The following is a 19,478-nucleotide window of genomic DNA, read 5'->3' on the forward strand; positions in this document are numbered from 1 at the left end:
GTTGCTTCTTGTCCTGCCTTCAGGCGCTTTGGGGAATAGCTTGACTCCCTCTTCTTTGGGGCAGCCCCTGAGATATTGGAATACTGCTATCATGTCCCCCCTCGTCCTTCTCTTCATTAAACTAGACAGACCCAATTCCAGCAGCCTTTCCTTATATGTTTTAGCCTCCAGTCCCCTAATCATCTTTGTTGCTCTTCTCTGTACTCTTTCTAGAGTTTCAGCATCTTTTTTACATCGCGGTGACCAAAACTGGATGCAGTATTCCAAGTGTGGCCTTACCAAGGCATTGTAAAGTAGTATTAGTACTTCACGTGATCTTGATTCTATCCCTGTTAATGCAGCCCAGCACTGTGTTGGCCTATTTGGCAGCTGCAGAACACTGCTGGCTCATATCTAAGGGATTGTCCACTAAGACTCCGAGGTCCCTCTCACAGTTACTAGTATTGAGCAAGGTACCCCCTTGCTCAATAGTAGCATAGACTAGCAATGGTTCTCCTCCCATACTGCTGAAAACTGGAGCTCTGTTGGGTTTGAGAGTTTAACCATTTTTCTCCTTTGTGGTTTACCAGGTACTCTCTTTCTCTGGGTCTTGTGGCCCAGCTTCAATTCTGCCCTGATTGAGGAAGAAGACAAAAAATGGACTGCCATCTACAACACCTACTTTGTGATGGCCACAAGTACCATTGCCGCTTTTTCGCTCTCGGTGGCAACCAGCAGGAATGGAAAACTCAGCATGGTGAGACAGAAGCGCTTGCTTTCTCCATCAGAAGAGCCATGTTCTTGATCCTGTGGCCCTCCAAATGTTGAGGCGAGAAGTGGCCGTCCCAGTGGGTCTTGACAGGGTCAGGTTGCACAACCTTGGTTTAGAACTGTGTTTCTCAACCTAAGCAACTTTAAGACATGTGGACTTCAACTCTCAGAATTCTGGGAGTTGAAGTCCATGTGTCTTACAGTTGCTTAGGTTGAGAAACGTTGGTTTAAAACAGGGGGTCTTCAAACGTGGCCCTTTTATGACTTGTGGACTTCAATTCCCAGAATTCCTCAGCCAGTGTGCCTGGCTAAGGAATTCTGGGAGTTGAAGTCCTTCTTCTTGTGCCATATCCGTTATTGGACGTTGGCGATCATGTTGGCGATCCTGTTTTTATCAGCAGCCACTGATAAAAGTGCTGCTGAGTTTTGTCCAAACCAGTCCCTTAGATTTTGAAGCCACGATGTTCTTCTTCTGCCTGGACCTCGTTTGCCTTCCATCTTTCCCTGGAGGATTAAATGGAGTATGCCGTATTTTTCAAGTCCACAAGTCATAAAAGGGCCAAGTTTGAAGACCCCTGGTTTAAAATGAGCGAGGATAGATAATTAGGTTGTGATTATTTTGAGTTTCTTTCCTCTTTCTCAGGAGTATATCATACAAGTCCCCCTCTTAATGATTCACTCATTCCTTCCCCATTCCCTTAGGCCCAGTCTACATTCCTTCACAAAGATAAAGGGAGAAACCATCTGTAGAACCTGGACCTCCTGGAAAGGCAAATGAGTACATAAATAAAATCCTGGTTCAAGAGACTCCAAGGCTATTTTGCCTTTCATGAACAGAAAGCAGCCACCCAGTTTAACCCAGGTTTCGATTTCTTTTTTTTTGTTGTTGTTGTTGTCCAGGCTCACATCCAGAATGCTACACTGGCAGGTGGGATTGCTCTTGGTTTCTCCGCTTCCGACATCCAACAGCCTTGGATTGCAATGGTTTTGGGTCTGGCAGCAGGCACAGTTTCTGTCCTTGGCACAGCCTGGTTACAGGTAACCCTCCCTGTTTTATACCTTTTCATTGCTGGTCATGGAACAAGCAACGTGTGCTAGTCTTCTCCATAGTTATGAAGAGGCTCATACAGTCCATGAGGCCAAGGCCTCCGCATTCCACATTTCTGTGGAAAGAGGCATGCAGACAGTTCTGTTTAAAGCCCTACCTTGGGGCTGTTAAAAAATAATAAGAGGATAGGCCAGTGATGGCGAACCTTTTAGAGACCGAGTGCCCAAACTGCAACCCAAAACCCACTTATGTATTGACGGGTGCCAGGTGGGTGTGGCCCATTGGGTGGGTGTGGCTGCAGTGGTAATGGCAGACTGGGTGGGACTAAAAAGTTCAATCAAGCTATTTCAACTTTGCGAGATCTTTTTTTTCCCCGCGAGAAGTTGAAATTGATTGATTGATTGAACCTTTTTTTTTTTTTTGCACATGGCGGCGAAGGCCTAAAGCGAAAAGGTTTTATAAAACCCAGCTGAAGACCTAGGACTGGGGAGACAGTGCGCGTGCCCGCAGAGAGGGCTCTGAGTGCCGCCTCTGGCACCCTTGCCATAGGTTCGCCACCACTGGGATAGGCTATATGTTTATACATAAACACTGATGGTTGTAACTTCTAGTACAAAAACCTCATTGTGTGCTTGCCTTTTCTACATTCCTCTTCCTATCAAACTCAGGGACATTTGGATCCAGCCCTCAAAATCCGTGATACTTGTGGTGTTCATTACACTTTTGGCCTGCCCAGTTTGCTTGGAGGGATAATCCACGTTGTTCTCATCCTAGCAAGCCACCGCAAGAACCTCTCAGTGTAAGCCGAATCTGTCAGTTTGTATTACCCTTGATCAATTTTAAGAATCCTTGGTTGATAATCAGAGTCAGCTTACATGTTGTATAATCATGTGAGTGAGGAGGCCTGCAGAGGTGTGATGGACTGTAGTGAAATGATAGTTTCCCAGGAAGGGGGGGAGACATTCCAAGGAGGAGGGCAGGACAAGTAGTAGCACAGCCTGGAGCTGGATTGGAACAGAGTCAGGATCCCTCTCAGGGTATATCCATTAGGGTGAGAATAGTATTGGTTTAGTCTGGCAAGATTCTGTTTATTGGATATAAGCATAGAAAGAACTGAACTCTGGCTGGATTAGTTTACATCAGGAGTGTCAAACTCGCAATGTCACGTGACGTGTCACAATGTATTGTGACTTTTTTTCCATTGCCGCAATGGGGTGGGCGCGGTTTCAGTACGATGCACCCGGCCCGCAGGACAGCAATTTTTTTTAATATAAAGTTTTATTGAATTTTATAAAGTTGGGGAGGGGATGGGATCAGTATGGGAATTGGGGTTCGGGATAGGGGTCGGGGTTGGAGTTGGGGTTGGAACAGGAATAGGAACAACAATGGGGTTACCCCCATTAACATTTTCAAGCTTTAGCAAACAGACTATTGTCCGGGTACATATGTTCAATAGCAGTAATTGGTATAACAGTAAATAGCTATAGTATAGATGAGAAACAATAATCATAAACAATATCAGTGAATCAATACATATCCTTCATCTTATTAAAATATATTCGCCATTAAATATCACAATCATTTCTCACTAGTTCGTTTTCCTAACCATTGGTAAAAATTATCCCGTATTCTAAAGTAAACTGAATCTTCCTTCTCTTTAATCTCTAAGGTTAATCTGTCCATTTCCGCACATTCTAAAATTTTCTTAATTATGATCTCTTCAGATGGTAAATTTTCATTTTTCCAATACTGGGCAGTTTGACACCCCTGGTCTACGTTGTTCTTGGGCTGACCCTGTGAGATTTAATTCTTATTGCCATCTTGGATCAGTCTGTAAAGACTCAAATACAGGCAATTTTCGACTTAACGACCACAATCGAGCCCACAATGTATGTTGTTAAGTGAGACATTTGTTAAGTGAGTTTTGCCCCATTCTACAACCTTGCCACAGTTATTACGTGAATCACTGCAGTTGGTAAGTTAGTAATCCGATTGTTAAGTGAATCTGGCTTCCCCATGGATTTTGCTTGCCAAATGGTTGCAAAAGCTGATTACATAACCCAGGGACACGGCACCGGTCATAAATATGAACCAGTTGCCAAGCATCTGAATTTTGATCACAGGAACACAGGGATGTTGCAAAGGCCATAACTGTGAAAAATGGTCATAAGTCACATTTTTCAGTGTCATTGTAACTTTGAACGGTCACTAAATGAACTGTTGTAAGTCGAGGACTACCCTGTATAACTTCCTTCTCAAACATGGAAGTCCTTAGGTGACTTAGCCAGTCACTCTATTTTCACAAGCCCAGAACTACCTTAAAGTTTTGGAAAAGTGACTTGGGAGCTCATATATGTTCTTGTTTTTTGACATTATTTTATTGAGTTTTGATTTCCCCTACAAGATAGCTGACCCACTAGGACTGACTTCCATTATCTTTGCACAGCTGCAGTAGAATTAAGTATGTTTCAGGGGACACTCAGTTTAAGCAGCTCTAGGGAAATATTCAAGACCTCCAGAACTCCTGGGTGCTCCACACCCAGCATGCAGGAGGTATGAAACAGTGTCCTTAAGAAAGAAAGTAAGTTTAGAAATTAATGAAACAGTTTGTAAAGACTAGCAAGAGTCCCTATTTAGAAAACAGAAGGCGTCTTTCATTTCCCTTCTTGACTTTTGAATGCTTCTTTGCCTTTATGATCAATTACAGATTTGGTTATTCAGCGTTAATTGAAGTTGGTGCACTCAGCATGAGCCTATGCCTCAGTCTGTTCGGTGGTCTGATTACAGGTCAGTATCCCAAAATCGTCAATTACAAGTGTTTTATTGGGTCTGCAATTATCCTCCAAGATTGTCCAACCTTTACAACAGGGGTCACCAACTTTCTGGGTTGGCAGCCCAGTGGGAAAGGGAGGGGCAGACACCTTTACGCGCGCATGCTCACACCCAAATGTAGCTCTGTGCGCGCATACGTGTGAACGGGGCCGTGAGCATGCGCCCTCCATAAATGGGGCTGCTAGCACTGCGGAGGGTCACACCAAGTGTGATGATGACCCAGGGCCCCGAACGGAGGCAAAGCAATTAGCTGGTCAGAACAATTGTCTTTGTAAGCACTGCCAACGTTCACCCAACAGCCCCCACATATGCTGGCACAAGTTCAATAAAACAGTCAGGGAAGTTTACACGGTTCTTTAAAGTAAAACAGATAACAAGACCCAAAATGATTTAGCTGGGTATCATTAACAGTGATAAACTGTAGAAATGTATTGCAGATGTTCAGATTTTCAATGCAGGTCTGGTTTCAATTTTTTTTATAGGTCTCATTTTAACTTGCAAATTATGGAAAGCACCTCCTGTAACAAAATACTTTGATGATCAAGCTTATTGGGAGGTAGGATTATATTTTACAGTGTTATCATAATGAACGCTACTATATTTAAAAGTGTAGAACCCAAATCTTTCTCATTGATGAATACATGTAATATGAACATGTTACAACCACTCTACATATTTCTCACTGTTTTGGATGTTCTAGAATCGGATCCCATTTGAATGTAATTTGCTCAATTTGGTGTTAATGTTTTGTGGAAACCTAGTAATTTTGGTTTGTAAGCTACAGCTTATGTCTAACCAGATTAATTAGCCACCTAGGGGGATTCAGTAACTTTGGTTAAGCAAACAAGATTTGTATATATCTCACACTTTGGCAGAACCAACTCTCCACCATATGTAAACTCACCCTAATTAGTAGTTGCATTTAAGAGTGCATTACTGAGATAGAAAACAGTATTTTAAAAAAATATCTTATTTTTCTCATATCTAGTTCCCCCATTTAGCTGTTGGATTCTGAACACAATCTTCAGGAGGGCAGCAAGCTACATAGCTAAGAGACTTTCTCTCTGATCCCACAAAAATGCATGAAAAGAGACTTATTTGCTTTATTAAAATTGCCAGAATATTTGGTAAGCGTTTCGTATAAAATACTTGCTTGTAAGGCTAAAATTAATATGTCAGTGCTTCTTTTTAAAAAATGGTGCTTTTTACATTCTAGGCTTCTAAAATGCATAAATAATGTTGAGTGGAAGGTGAAGATTAAATATTATATGTGAAACTGAGTCAGGTCACACCATTCTGTGTTTATATACAGTGCGTTTCACAATCATGGAGTTCATGTATTACTCTAAGCCGGGGGTGTCAAACTCGCCGCGTCACGTGACGTGTCGCGACGTATCGTGATTTTTTCCCCTTGCTGGAGCTGGGGTGGGTGTGGCTTCCGCGTGACGCATCCGGCCCATGGGTCGGCATATGATGCTCTAAGCCAAGGTTGCCTACCCCTGCTCTAAGCCATCATATGGTTTGTTTAGGTTTGGCTCAGCATCCTGTGTCAAGAGGGCTTTGATTAAAAAAAATATTAGTTAACCCAATGGACAAACCAGACTACTTATTCCTTTCCACAATGGAGAATTGACTTCCCTGCAAAGCCAGAAGGCTGCACTGGAAATTTCTTGCACAGCCTTCTGCAAAGAGCACCTCCCAGATATGTTGGAAAACCACAGCGTGCAGGGAAGACAGGGCGTGTATCTGAGGAAAAGGTTAGTCTTCCATGATGGATAAGCTTTTGCTAAAATTCCCAAAACGTTGCAAGAATCTGCAAGAAGAAAGTCACCTTGGAAATACAATTAACAGTATATTTCCATTACATTTTTATGCACATAATAACCTTCACATACAAGCATTCCACGTATGCTGTCAGTCACATATTTCACATTAAAAAAAAACAGCACTTATACCCCCGAATAAAGGGACGGTAAAAGATACATTAATATTAAGGTATAACAAAAACATTCAGTAAGAGGTAAGAGTTCCTCTTCCATCTCAGCTTAATTGCAGGCTACGATATTTAACGTCAAAAAGCCAAGAGTAGAAAAGTCTGAAGGGAACAAAAATGGAACTGTATCATGATTTAAAAATGCGGACCGTTTTCTTCTTGGCCGATAGCAGAGCACTAATATATTACAAAATGGCGATTAAAAAATAGCAGGTGAGATGCTCCACATCACTTATTGCCACAAGTCCTCAGTGCGACCAAATTTAAATACCAGACCGCTGTTAGAAAGAGAGACAAATTATTAGCTACATGGAGGTCAGGACCCTCATACGTATTAAAAAAAAGCAGAAGAGAAAAGATGTCCTTCAGTCAGAGATTAATATAGCCCCTGTTCATTTCAATCGTTCCTTTGCTTTGCTGTGCCATTAATATACTGTTCATACTTTGCAGAAATGCTTCTCAACTTCAGCACTTAAGATGTGTGAACTTCAACTCCCAGAATTCCCTAGCCAGTGTGCTTGCTGGGGAATTCTGGGAGCTGAAGTCCAAGCATCTTAAAAAGAGGATGAGGTTGAGAAACACTGTTTTCCAGGCAAAGAGACTCCATAAGGCACGGGTGTCACACTCGATCGCGTCACATGATGTATTGTGACGTTTTTGTGCCTTTGTGGAGCCGGGGTGGGCATGGCCTGACGCATCCAGCCCGCAGGCCACCAGTTTGACACAATGTTCTGACTGCTGAAAGGCAAACCAGTGTGAGAAAGAAATAAAGGCCAGAAAAGAGACCATGATGGTAAAATCATATTACACAGATAAACTTGGGGAAATTTTATGGCCTATAACAGTGATGGCGAACCTATGGCACGGGTGCCAGAGGCGGCACTTAGAGCCCTCTCTGTGGGCATGCGTGTCGTCGCCCCAGTCCTAGGCCTTCAGCTGGGTTTTATAAAACCTTTTCGCTTTAGGCCTCCGCTGCCGTGTGCAAAAAAAAAAAAAAAGTTCAATCAATTTCAACTCGCGGGAAAAAAAAGATCTTGCAAAGTTGGAATTGATTTGGAACTTTTTAGTCCCACCCAGTCTGCCGTTACCACTGCAGCCACGCCCACCCAAGACACGCCCAGCCAATGGGCCACACCCCCAATGGGCCACACCCACCCGGCACCCGACGATGCATAAGTGGGTTTTGGCTTGCAGTTTGGGCACTCAGTCTCTAAAAGGTTCGCCATCACTGGCCTATAATATTGACTGGCAGAAATGCCCCCCCCCCCATTTTTTTCCCCAAAGGAAACACGCGATCCCAAAGCTTGCTTTTCCACCGTCAAATGTATTGTATGATGAACCCAGTGAGCAAAGTTCAAAAACTATATGTCTATATGAGTACTAATACTATTGTAAAATGTTGGAAGATGTATGGAACCAGTGACGTCATATCTATGTCCAATGTGTTTTTAATTTTGTATTATTAATAAAAATTTTAAAAAAAAGCTTAGTGTAAGGAAAGTGTGAAGCCAGCACTCTTTCCGGCATGCTCAGTCCAACTGCGTCTCTAAATGCTATCTGTAGGGTCAATAATTTGCACTGTTTCTTTTTGCTATGGCTTATATACCTGAAATATGGATGTGCAGCAGAGTTAGTAAAATAGCCAAGTTTGGTGTGTGCTTGTAAAAAAAAAACCTCTTTTATTGTTGGCACAAATCTCTCTCATTTCCAAAATCAAGCATCACCCCCATTTCTTTGGACAAATAAGGATTTCTTAGGCATGTAAGGTATCTTTATCTTTAAAACTTCTTTAGATGCTTTTCTCTAGGAAAAGACAAAGGGGAACAGTCTTGTCCTGAATCAGATTGAATATTATTTCAGACGAAGGACGTAAGGGGCAACCTAAGCTTCAATTTTATTAATATACGAAAATATGTTCTTAGCATAACTTTGGAAAAACCTTATTTTACCATATTCTGTGGCTGGTTCTTGTTTGATAGTATTATTTGATTTGTTTATTTATGCTTTTATACTTTTATTGAGTAAAGATTCATATTTACTGGCCAGCTTTGACATTACGATGTTTTAATTAAGTTGGTTGTTATGTATCTCAATAAAAGGCAGTCTATAAATATATTTTTATGATTAGTTTTTGTTGGCTCAGTACGCGTTTTGTTATTTTAATCAGCGTAAAAGAGAACAAAAAGATACAAATATCCCAAATAAATCTTTTTTAAAGTTTTGCAATTTTTTAAGTTTTATGGTAATATTCCCACACATCTCTGCTAAAATTTATATCAGTATTGTAAACTGGTTCATTTTTACCACTGCCTCCAACCTGTTTTAATAACCACTTACACAGGACTTCCCAAAATATCCAGGTTGATATAATAGATTATCATAATAAATAATAGATGAGCATAATAATGTACATAATAAATCCAAATAAAGAATGGAAAGCATTCTTACCCAAAGAAAATAAAAGCATTTTGAAAGAAGACTGCGATTCCTGGATAAACCGGTGGCTTGTCTGGTTTGTCTGTGGAAAAAGAATTATTTTATCAGACTCCTGAAGTTTATTATTAGCATCTTCCCACACCAGTGTAGTTTATTTTCTGAATGCTGAAAGCATTAAGAGATAGCTTTTGATGGTGCCATTCTTATCAGAATCTGGCAAGCAGTTTTTAGGAATGTATCCAACAGTTTATTTAGGAATTTATTTACTTGCAAAATTTGATACTGTTTTTCTGTCATGATCAAATGATTCGCAAAATATTTTTGCTAGCTTTTTGACAATTAAAATATTGTTCAAAGCAGTCTATTTCAAACTACAGTTAAGTAATTACACACTGAAAAATAAACCAGCAAATACATGTGGAAATGGTAGAAAGATGGAATACAAATAATCTTCCTCAAAGCAAACCTCATTCTGCTTGGGAAGAGTGTAAACATGTCTATGATCACATTCTAAAGAATATATTTTTTATATACAGTAGTTTCTACAACGATGTTAAGAACGAGCTTTCACAACTCAGGATTCTCCGAAGCCATGTTCATATAATATTAAAGCACAATATGATTTGTGTATATTTAAAACTTAGCGCATTGTGGTTTATGCTATAAGTATATTAGATTTCTTGTCTGTGTGAACACAGCCTAAAAAATTTAAAGAAAAAGACAGTGGTAATATAACTGTGTTGAGCCTCTAGGAAAGAACTATATAAGAGAAGAGCTTTAAACAATGCCGTGATTTCTTATTTCCAATGGAATTTTATCAGACTTGACACAAGAGAAAAAAGATACAGTCCTTTTCCAGAGAAGACTAAAATTGAACAATATTTCACGTGCAGTTTTCTTACCATTAATAACATAGCCTCCAAAGAGAACCCACATTGATGCAATCAGGGATCCAAATGCCAACATAAAACCGATGAACAGCCAGATGCGGGCACCTTAATGTGCACAAAGATAACCACATTATTTTCAAAATAAACTAATTCAACATTTTTCATACATGACACAAACAGATTTTCTTGCTTGAATGGTAACACCTAGGGAATGTTCGGAATATTCTATGATCAAAACCCTAAAAATGTATTGTCCCCCCCCCCCAATGTGCAATTGTCATACATTATGTTTTCAAACACATCCCTTTAGGAAAACAAACATTTTCCACTGCACCTCCTTAAAAGCTTATTTTGAGAATCTAATACTGGGCTGGGAAGATCTATCTCCAATCCTCTGCATAATCAAAACAGCTACTGGAATCCATTTTAAAAACAGTTATTTTCCCAGAAGCACAGGGAACAAAACCATGGTCTTTAAATCAATTGGACCTTAGCATAAATTGCTAAGATAGGAGAATTGGGTCTCAAAAAATATATGAGAAAATAAAATGGCAGATGCATCATTTCAAAATGTAACTGAATTTTCTCTGTAAAGTTAGGAATATTATACTCCAACTTGCTAAACGAACAGAATAAAGGAAGGCTGTTACTTCTCATCCATGACAAAAGTTGAATTTTTAAATAGATGGGAAAGAGGCTGTCACAGCATTTATTTTTTTAAAAAAAGTTTTCTTTCAATTTTGCTATAAACAATAAGAGGAAAAATATGTTTACCTGTTTGCCCAAGGCACCCTTCACTGTAACTGTCCCCACGCACCTGACCGTTGGAGACGGCATTGATCCTACACAAACAACACAGAATTGAATTTGGCATGAGTGTTGAAAATTCAGTAACCGATGGCCTTTCAAAGTGTCTGAAATGTTCTTTAACTTTGCACTTTATTGTTGCCTTTCTTGCAGTAACAGCACGAGGCAGAGCAGAATTATTATCCCTATGTTGCAAAAGGAAGAAGGGTGAAGGCAAAAACTTGTTAATGCCATCTGGCATTTTCACGACACAAGTCAGCCTTCAGGCACTTCTGAGCCCAATTTTTCAATACTATGGCAATGTGGTCCCCAAGGAGGAATTTTCATCTGAAACTGGGACAACATGGGCAGTATGTAGCCTTCCTGATGTTCTACCTAAACTCCAAGCAGTCTCAGCCCGTTACCCATAAAAATCATTTACCCTAATGCAGGGATAGGCAACCTTGACTCTTTTATGTCTCATGGACTTCAACTCCCAGAATTCCTGAGCCAGCCATGCTGAGGGGAAAGGGAGAGATTTCCAAGCTGAGCCATGCTGGCTCAGGAATTCTGGGAGTTGAAGTCCACGAGTCACGAAGGGGCCAAAGTTTCCCTCATGCTGGCTCAGGAATTCTGGGAGTTGAAGTCCACGAGTCATGAAGGGGCCAAAGTTTCCCTCATGCTGGCTCAGGAATTCTGGGAGTTGAAGTCCACGAGTCATAAAAGAGCCAAGGTTGCCTACCTCTGCCCTAAGGTAGCTGTATCCCATAACAAAATAAACCTAGGGCTTGGTTAAATGGAATGTGTATTCAGTCTGATTAAACTACAGAACATTCAATTAGATCAGTGGTGGTGAACCTATGGCACGGGTGCCAGAGGCGGCACTGAGCCCTCTCTGTGGTCACGCGTGCCGTCGCCCCAGTCCTAGGCCTTCAGCTGGGTTTTATAAAACCTTTTCACTTTAGGCCTCCGCCACGTGTGCAAAAAAAAAAAAAGGTTCAATCAGTCAATTTCAACGTCTCGCGGGAAAAAAAAAGATCTTGCAAAGTTGGAATTGATTGATTGAACTTTTTAGTCCCACCCAGTCTGCTGTTACCGCCACAGCCATGCCCACCCAATTGGCCCCGCCCACCCAATTGGCCACACCCAGCCAATGGGCCACACCCACCCGGCACTCGACGATGCATAAGTGGGTTTTGGGTTGCAGTTTGGGCACTCGGTCTCTAAAAGGTTCGCCATCACTGAATTAGATGTTGAATATCAGGTATTAGATTTGAACATATATTTCAAATAAATTCTTAAAGAAATATTTTTAACACTGGGATGGAAATATTACTTACATTAAGAATGCAACCGTAGCTATAACTCCACAAGCATGGTATGAATGATTGAACTCTGCTGAACCTGGATATTTGACAGCTGCATCTATTATAATCCACCACCCTGTAAAAAACTGAACACATTTCCATTATCAGCATCACCAACACAATGCTCATCTTTTATCACTACTCTAATAGACATTAAAATAATAATATTTGAGAGACAATGAGAAAAGATTACAATAAGCACAAACACTTTATTGGCCCCAAATAACAATACTTTTACAGAAGAACGTTAAAAGATAAGCTGCATTCTAAATTTACTGAATTAATAAATTTCAAGGTTGACTTATGGATTCTTTCATATTATGCATGTCAAATATTCATAGTATAACAATAAAGATTTTTATATTATCTAATATTGTAAGGCATGTTAGTATACAAATAAGAATTAAACATACACACCAGCACACCAGCTGCGATAGATGCTATTGTATTTCGCTTTTCTCCCCAGTCAACACACTCGGAGCATCTAACATTTTCAAGGAACCCAGACATATTTTAATCCTCTGAAAAACCTAGGCAAGAAAATGAATGTAATTTTTCTTTCTCTGGTTTCATTTTAAATGCATTATTTTTTAAAATGTGCCAACAGTATTTACTGCTTTCAAAGTGTTAGAATCCAAGATGCATATAAAAATGTTGACAGATACCTTTAGCCATACACATACACAGAGAGATCCAGAGGTGCTGAAACACATATCTCAGCTGTGCTCTGTTAAGTCTCTAGATCAGGGGTCTTCAAACTTGGCCCTTTTATGACTTGTGGACTTCAACTCCCAGAATTCCTTAGCCAGGCACGCTGGCTGAGGAATTCTGGGAATTGAAGTCCACAAGTCATAAAAGGGCCAAGTTTGAAGACCCCTGATCTAGATGCATTTGACTATAAAATATGCTGTTAAGCAAATGTTTATCATCAGCAAATTGCTTTTCTTAACAAAAGCAGACAATCACACAATTGAAAATATCCCATTTACAACTTCCTTTACTAGAGAGATTTTCAGCAAACTCAGGATAAAAATTCCTTCGCCTAAGTAAGTGTGCAAATACATACTCTTCAGAAAATCACTTCTGCTTAATGCAGTGGAAGTTATTCCAAATGAACACGAAGTTTGGCCTTCATATCAACAAAATGGCTACGTTTCAACAAATACAAAACTCTAATGCCAACCAGAGCTTCTTTTCAAACATCCTTTGACAAGGAAACTTCAGTACCCCAGTTGGTGAACTGTACAGTATTCACAGGTCAAAATTAAGTTGCTCCAGATCAGGAGTAGGCAACCTTGGCTCTTTTATGACTCGTGGACTTCAACTCCCAGAATTCCTGAGCCAGGGATCTACCCCTGCTCCAGATGCATAGCAATTTGTTGTTGTTAGTTGCGAAGTTGTGTCCGACCCATCGCGACCCCATGGACAACGGCAACCCACTCCAGTATCTTTGCCATGAAAAACCCCATGGACAGTACCAAAGGCATAGCAATGAAGACTACTGAAACAGTCTTGACTGTTACACTGAAATGTCAATGGAGATTCTCAGTAATTCAGTCATGGATGTCCCAAAGGTGCTTTTTCAAAAGGCAACTGAAGAAGCTTTTTGGATGAGAAGCGAAACATCTTCAAAGAAAAACAAAATCCACCTGCCTTTTGAAAAAGCATATTTGGGTTCTATTGAAATAGTTCTTACTTTTCTATACTGGTTTTATTGTGTGGATAAAATACTCCCATTTCCTACCACAAGAAGAGCACCACTCACACATCCTGTTTAATTCAATTAACCCACTGCTCTAGGTCCACACAACATACATCGTTATAAACCTGCCAGCCACATTTTAGTATAGTTTTTATATGTCAGGCCAATTAAAAAAAAATAAAATAAAAATAAATCCCCTTGCTAAATCAATCACAATTACATATACCTGGAAATCCCAGTTACTGAACCATAAACATTTCCACACCGTTTGGGGTCGCCCAATAGAATATATACCAATGTTTTGTAATCTAATCTCGTTTAGAGGTATGTGGACTTCAACTCCCAGAATTCCCCAGTCAGCCATTGGGCCGACGCCGACGCAGCAGTCGAACCCCCCCCTCCCAAGGGGATTCATTCAGTCCCCGAGTTAAGCGTGTCGTGAGAACGGCTCTCCAAACACGCAGGCCCTGCTTCTGGGGGGAAATCGCTCGGGCGACCCGCGGTTCTCCAGTCTGCCATACAACCCACGCCGGCCAGCGCTAGCACCGGGCTGCGACCCTCTCGGGCAGATCGAGAGTCTTCGCTGAGGGCCGCGGGGTCCCCTCCTCACTTACCGCCCCTCAAGCGCCTTGGAAAGGTAGCCGGCACGCGCTCAGCTGACTGCGGGCGTCGCCAGCGCTAACCCCGCCTTCACCCCGAGATAAACAAAAGCGGGGCCGGCTCAAGAACCCGTATGCTAGAAAGGCCGCATTCAGGATGCCTTTTTCTGCGCAAGCGCAAACTCGGCTCGCCCGCTCGTACGTAGGCGCAAGCTTTCTAGTCATTCCGCTTGAAACAGGGCTTTGGGGCTGCGCATGCGCCGCCAAGCGGCGGGATCGATTTGACAGCCCGGCTGCAAGGCTGGCGCAGGCGCGCTGCCGAAAACGGAGTCCGTTGGTGATGGGCGTGTTTTGAGTCTTTTTAAAAATCGAAGACTGTTCGGTTATGTCGAGGGCCAAATCTAGCGTGGGAGGCAAAATTGTGGCATGTTTAAAAGAGGTGGCTGTTACCCCCGCCAATGCTTTTTACGCTTAAGAATGACGCCGATGATACATGTGCTTGGACCAGTCGGTTTAGCCTAAGAACTGAATGTCAGAACGTTTAACATTTTCGTGCTACGGCGAGGTTCATGAGAATGTTCCTGAAAGATTCCCGATTTCTAATTCCGTGGGACGAATTCCCTAGGATAGAGGTAGGCAACCTTGGCTCTTTTATGACTGGTGGACTTCAACTCCCAGAATTCCTGAGCCAGCCACGCTGAGGGGAAAGGGAGAGGTTTCCAAGCTGAGCCGTGCTGGCTCAGGAATTCTGGGAGTTGAAGTCCACAAGTCTTAAAGTTGTCAAGGTGGTAGACCCCAGCTATATGAGGAACACATAGGCCCCGCCCACCCTGTAGTACGCTTGCGCAGTAGCGCCATGAATATTTAGCAATCGCGCGCTTTACCGGAGCGCTTCGCTAAGCTATTCTGGTTCCTTCTGTCGGAGTCGGCCCTCTGTCGGAGTCCGGCCCTCGCAGGAGAGGGTCTGCTTGGCGGTGGCGCCTCCTGAGGAGTCGCGAGCGGGGTTTTTACCTATTTCATCGTTAGCGTGAGGAATTTGGAGTGTATTTTCAAGCCTTTCCTCGATCTACTTTGCTCTAAAATGGCAGTGACTAACGAAGCCGAGCTCTCCCCTCAGGGACCTCCGCGGAGCCAGGAAGTCCTGTTCGGGTTTTTTTTATGTATGCGTAATATTAACTCGCCACGAAGGCTACGTTCACACGACGTTAATCCTGATTTAACCGCACTTCCCCCCGCATGAGATTAACGCTACCCCTGATGGAGGTGTCGGGTCTCCACCTCACTCGAAGACGCCGCAGGGCCTGGGAATGCAGGGCGCGACTTTCGGGGCCTTAAGATGGTCGCGTTGGAAGGCCGAAGAGAGCTCGCCCCTTAGTTGTTGCCTGTTGTTGATGGCAGGGGCGAGGTCAGCTTGCCCTGGGCTTCCCTTTGGCCAGCCTGGTCTACAAAAATCGGCCGAAGCTGCTCGAGGTGTGTAGAAATCTGCATTGGGTTTTCCCTTCGTTGAAATCTAACCCGCAAATCCCACCTTTTTTTGCGTTGTTTTGTAAAATTCTTCTGTATTCGTCAATGGCCGTAAGATCCAGTTCGGTTCTGAATTTTTTTATTTGGAAATCCCGTATCAAGCCTGTTTCGTTTTGGTAAAGATGAGTGCAAATCGCTTTGGTTTATACAGAAATTGGACCTAATTTCTGCTGCTACCAGGTTTTAATGGGCAAATTACGGATTTTTTTTCTTAATTTGTAGTTAAACAAATGTCTTAATTTTTCCCCTATCTTTCATTTGTTGCAGCCCTCCCTTTAATTGGCTATAAACTTGACGGAGCATTGGATTACGTTTGTAACAGTGCAGTCTACCCTTTTTTGTTTTTTAAAACTCGTCCTTCTGGTCTTGGTTCTTTTTTTCCTAATGCGTTTAAAATAATAACCAAAGGCATTGAGTATATTTACAATAACCAAAGATAGGGTTAGGTAAAGTATTGCTAACCTGCGGGCAAGAAGGGGAAATGGTTAAATTCTAAGGATTAAGCACTCTGTAAGCTATACCTGAACACAGAGAAATTAAGAACCATATTCATCTAGCCAAAAGTTTAATACTGAACCGTATGTGAAATTTTGTGCTGACTGGGTTTGCATATAGCTCATGGTTGCTTTGTGGTTCAGTATTGTGAAAATTAAGCCAGAGTGATTAACATGGCTTGATATACTATGCAAATTTTGATAGCTTTTTAATTTGATGATTTAGTTTGAATATTGTAGCTGGATCATCATGACTTCTCTGACTGAACGCAATTGACTCCCCCCCCTATTGATTATAGTACCTGAAGGTGTGCTTGAATGCTTACTTTGTCAGTGCGATTTTACAGTGCATTTCATTTCAAATTACTATGAAATAAATCTCTGATGTTACTAGGTAAAATACTAATATTTGCATTAGGAAGAGATTGATCTAGTTGTTCACTTGATTTTTTGCAGGAGTCCTCACCAAATCATTGGAAGTTGCAAGAAGAGATTTCCGTAGCGCTTGATGGTAACTTTAAACTATGAATTGGTGTATGGTTGAGTTAATGTTTTATAGCTAGGATATTTGTAGTCTGAAATTCTGTAATTGGTGGTTATGAGATAGAACAGTGGTTCTCAACCTTTTTAATGCCGCGACCCTAACCGATCGTAAGTCGAGGACTAAACCGGTCGTAAGTCGAGGACTAAACCGGTCGTAAGTCGAGGACTACCCAACCAGTCGTAAGTCGAGGACTTTCCCTGCCCGGGAGCGCCACGCATGCGTGGCTCCGCCCCCTGCGCCGGCCGAGGCGTAGCTGGCAAGCGGCAGAGATGGAGCAGGCCGACCACCAGCTGGCCCAGCCCAAGGGAGGTAAGGCACCCGCCGGAAAAGGGGAAAAAAATGGCAGACAGCCTTGCTTGGCGACCCCCGTGAAATGGTTGATCGACCCCAAATGGGGTCCCGACCCACAGGTTGAGAACCACTGAGATAGAAGAAAACAGCAGGGTACAATCTTTCTAAATGTGCAGCAAATTTATTAACAATGATGAAACTGGAAATAAGGAAAAAAGGAACAGATGTATAGAAGGAAAGACTTGGAGTTGTGTTTATAGCAGGATGGACTCCATAGCAATAATGTGTGTTGCTAAAATGGCTGTTATGTAACAGCTGCATTTTGACTAAATGCGGATAGACTCTTAATCTTTGTGGGCACATTGTTAAAAGAATTCTAATCCTGCTGTTTTGTGTTAGCAGCGAAATAGATGTCTGAGTAAATTGCTTAGGCTTGTCTCCTAAATACTTGATTATTGTTAGGAATTTGAGTAAAGTTGGAAAATAGTTCTAGTGATTGTTATAAAATGGAATATGAATTAAGGCAGGTCAGAAAGACATAAGTAGGAGGAGAAATTTAAGTTTACAGTATTGTGGTTTTCTAAGACATTTTTTTTTATCTAAAGTAATCGGGATTGGACAGCAGACAACAGAAGGGACATGTTCTAAAATTTCTGAGAAGCAGAAAGTGAGCAAGAAGACAGATGAGATGACAGGATTCATGGATGACTTTACTCTGAGCTCACCTAAAGGGAGATCTCGGTTATGTTCAAGGAGCAGCTGTAGCAGGCGATCCTCCTCAGTATCTTCTAGTGATTCATCTTACAGTTCAAGTTCTACTTCAAGTATTTCATCTGGAGTAGATCAAGAAGCAGATCAAGATCACATGCTAAAAGTAATTGTTTTCAGACATCCAGAGGATACTCAAGATCTTATTCCAGGAGTTGATCAAGATCACACAATTACGGATACCAGGAAAGATACCATCTTAGATATTACAGAAGACATCCTCACTCACGGCCAAGATATTGATCACGGAGCAGATCTCCTATTAGATCATACTATCACAGGTCTTACTCCTCAGGTAGATCAAGAAGCTGAGGATACTATAGGTTTGGAAGAACCATATGTCTGGAAACTTATAGAACATGGGTGTCAAACTTGCGATGTCACGTGATGTATTGCGACCTTTTCCCCATTGCCAGCAATGGGGTGGGCGTGGTTTTGGCATGATGCATCTGGGCTGGCAGTTTGACACCCTTGTTATAGAAGGTGGAGAAACCGTCTCGCAATAAAAGCCCTCTTCTCTTGACAGAAAAAGGTATTTAAGGGGGGGAAAAAATCTTGGGTTGTGAAGAAAGTATATCAAAATTCTTTGTCCAGATATGAAAATGGCAGTATTTGAAGCATCTTACAGTGTACCTTATAAATAATGGCAAATCTTGGAAAAAGAAATAAATACATAAGAAGCCTTGCAATTGTGTGAATATTGTTAGGTATCTGCCTTCAAATTACAGTTTAATTGTTGAATTATTGGCCAAATATTTTGAACTGTATAACATTACAATAATCAAGAAAAAATGGCATTCAAAATTAATGAAGGATGAATTTATACAAGTTGCATATTTTCCGCAATTTTCATAAAAATCTGTAATAGTAAAGAATTTATATAAACTTTTGATTATTCTGTGGAATTGTACTGTTTTATTCAAAGGAACAAGACATGCAAAAATAGCTATTTTAGCAAATCACATATTTGATTAGATTCTGTTATCTGAAATCTAAAACACTCAAGCAGTATATGGATACAGGGATAGATTAACCATAAACTATTGGTGAGCTTCCTGGAATGTTTGCCACCCCTGGAACAGGCTGAGTTTGAATTATTCGGTCTGCTTTTGTGTTAAAGGGTAAAATGGGTACCTTAAAAGAGCAGAAGTATAATGTATCAGAAGTACCACTTCAAACATCCAGATCAGTCCACATGTTTTCAGGGAGTTTAAAGGGGCAAAATGAACATTAACCATTTTTGGAGTTGTTTTTGCTTGCAAGTAACCAAATAAGGCATATCTACAAATTTAGTGTCATCTGCTTAAGTGATACTGGCAGTTCAAGATGGTACTGAAAGAAAGTATGAGGCTGGAAATCTTCTCTTTGTTAGATTAAAATGAAAATTAATAGCTTTGTCCTGTATATGGTTGCCCTTGGTAAGTAAGTATAAGATTCAAGCTATTAATACATTG

The 19,478-nt window shown here is 41.3% G+C and overlaps 2 protein-coding genes and 1 long non-coding RNA gene across 3 annotated transcripts in view; 2 read left to right on the forward strand and 1 right to left on the reverse strand.

The window, feature by feature from the left end:
• LOC107293113 (RH-like protein) overlaps positions 1-5,991 on the forward strand; it is a 26,305-nt gene extending 20,314 nt beyond the window's left edge. Inside the window, exons 5-10 of the mRNA XM_015822250.1 lie at positions 570-736; positions 1,651-1,788; positions 2,467-2,597; positions 4,506-4,585; positions 5,113-5,186; positions 5,619-5,991. Coding sequence (XP_015677736.1) covers positions 570-736; positions 1,651-1,788; positions 2,467-2,597; positions 4,506-4,585; positions 5,113-5,186; positions 5,619-5,645 — 617 coding nt within the window. The 3' untranslated portion in view covers positions 5,646-5,991. The remainder of the gene's footprint in view (positions 1-569; positions 737-1,650; positions 1,789-2,466; positions 2,598-4,505; positions 4,586-5,112; positions 5,187-5,618) is intronic.
• Positions 5,992-6,462: 471 nt separating this feature from the next.
• TMEM50A (transmembrane protein 50A) lies at positions 6,463-14,565 on the reverse strand. The gene is made up of 7 exons (XM_015822251.1): positions 14,419-14,565; positions 12,520-12,632; positions 12,076-12,188; positions 10,724-10,791; positions 9,962-10,054; positions 9,072-9,141; positions 6,463-6,901 (listed from the first exon to the last, which is right to left on the reverse strand). The coding sequence occupies exons 2-7, from the start codon at positions 12,610-12,612 to the stop codon at positions 6,856-6,858; spliced, it is 483 nt and encodes a 160-aa protein (XP_015677737.1). The 5' UTR covers positions 12,613-12,632; positions 14,419-14,565; the 3' UTR covers positions 6,463-6,855.
• An 892-nt stretch (positions 14,566-15,457) lies between these two features.
• LOC107293115 lies at positions 15,458-18,675 on the forward strand. The gene is made up of 3 exons (XR_001549012.1): positions 15,458-15,873; positions 16,878-16,932; positions 17,862-18,675. It is a non-coding gene; the product is annotated as an uncharacterized LOC107293115 (long non-coding RNA).
• Positions 18,676-19,478: the final 803 nt, after the last annotated feature.

Source organism: Protobothrops mucrosquamatus, unplaced genomic scaffold (assembly GCF_001527695.2).
Source record: "Protobothrops mucrosquamatus isolate PMUCROS unplaced genomic scaffold, P.Mucros_1.0 scaffold1501, whole genome shotgun sequence".
NCBI classification, from domain to species: Eukaryota; Metazoa; Chordata; class Lepidosauria; order Squamata; family Viperidae; genus Protobothrops; species Protobothrops mucrosquamatus.

Coding starts and splice junctions, on each gene's coding strand:
- TMEM50A (XM_015822251.1), bottom strand. CDS start 12,612: ATGTCTGGGTTCCTTGAAAATGTTAGATGCTCCGAGTGTGTTGACTGG. Junction 10,792..12,075: donor GCTACGGTTGCATTCTTAAT/GTAAGTAATATT, acceptor TTGTTTGTGTAG/GATCAATGCCGTCTCCAACG. Junction 6,902..9,071: donor AATGCTTTTATTTTCTTTGG/GTAAGAATGCTT, acceptor TCTTTCTAACAG/CGGTCTGGTATTTAAATTTG.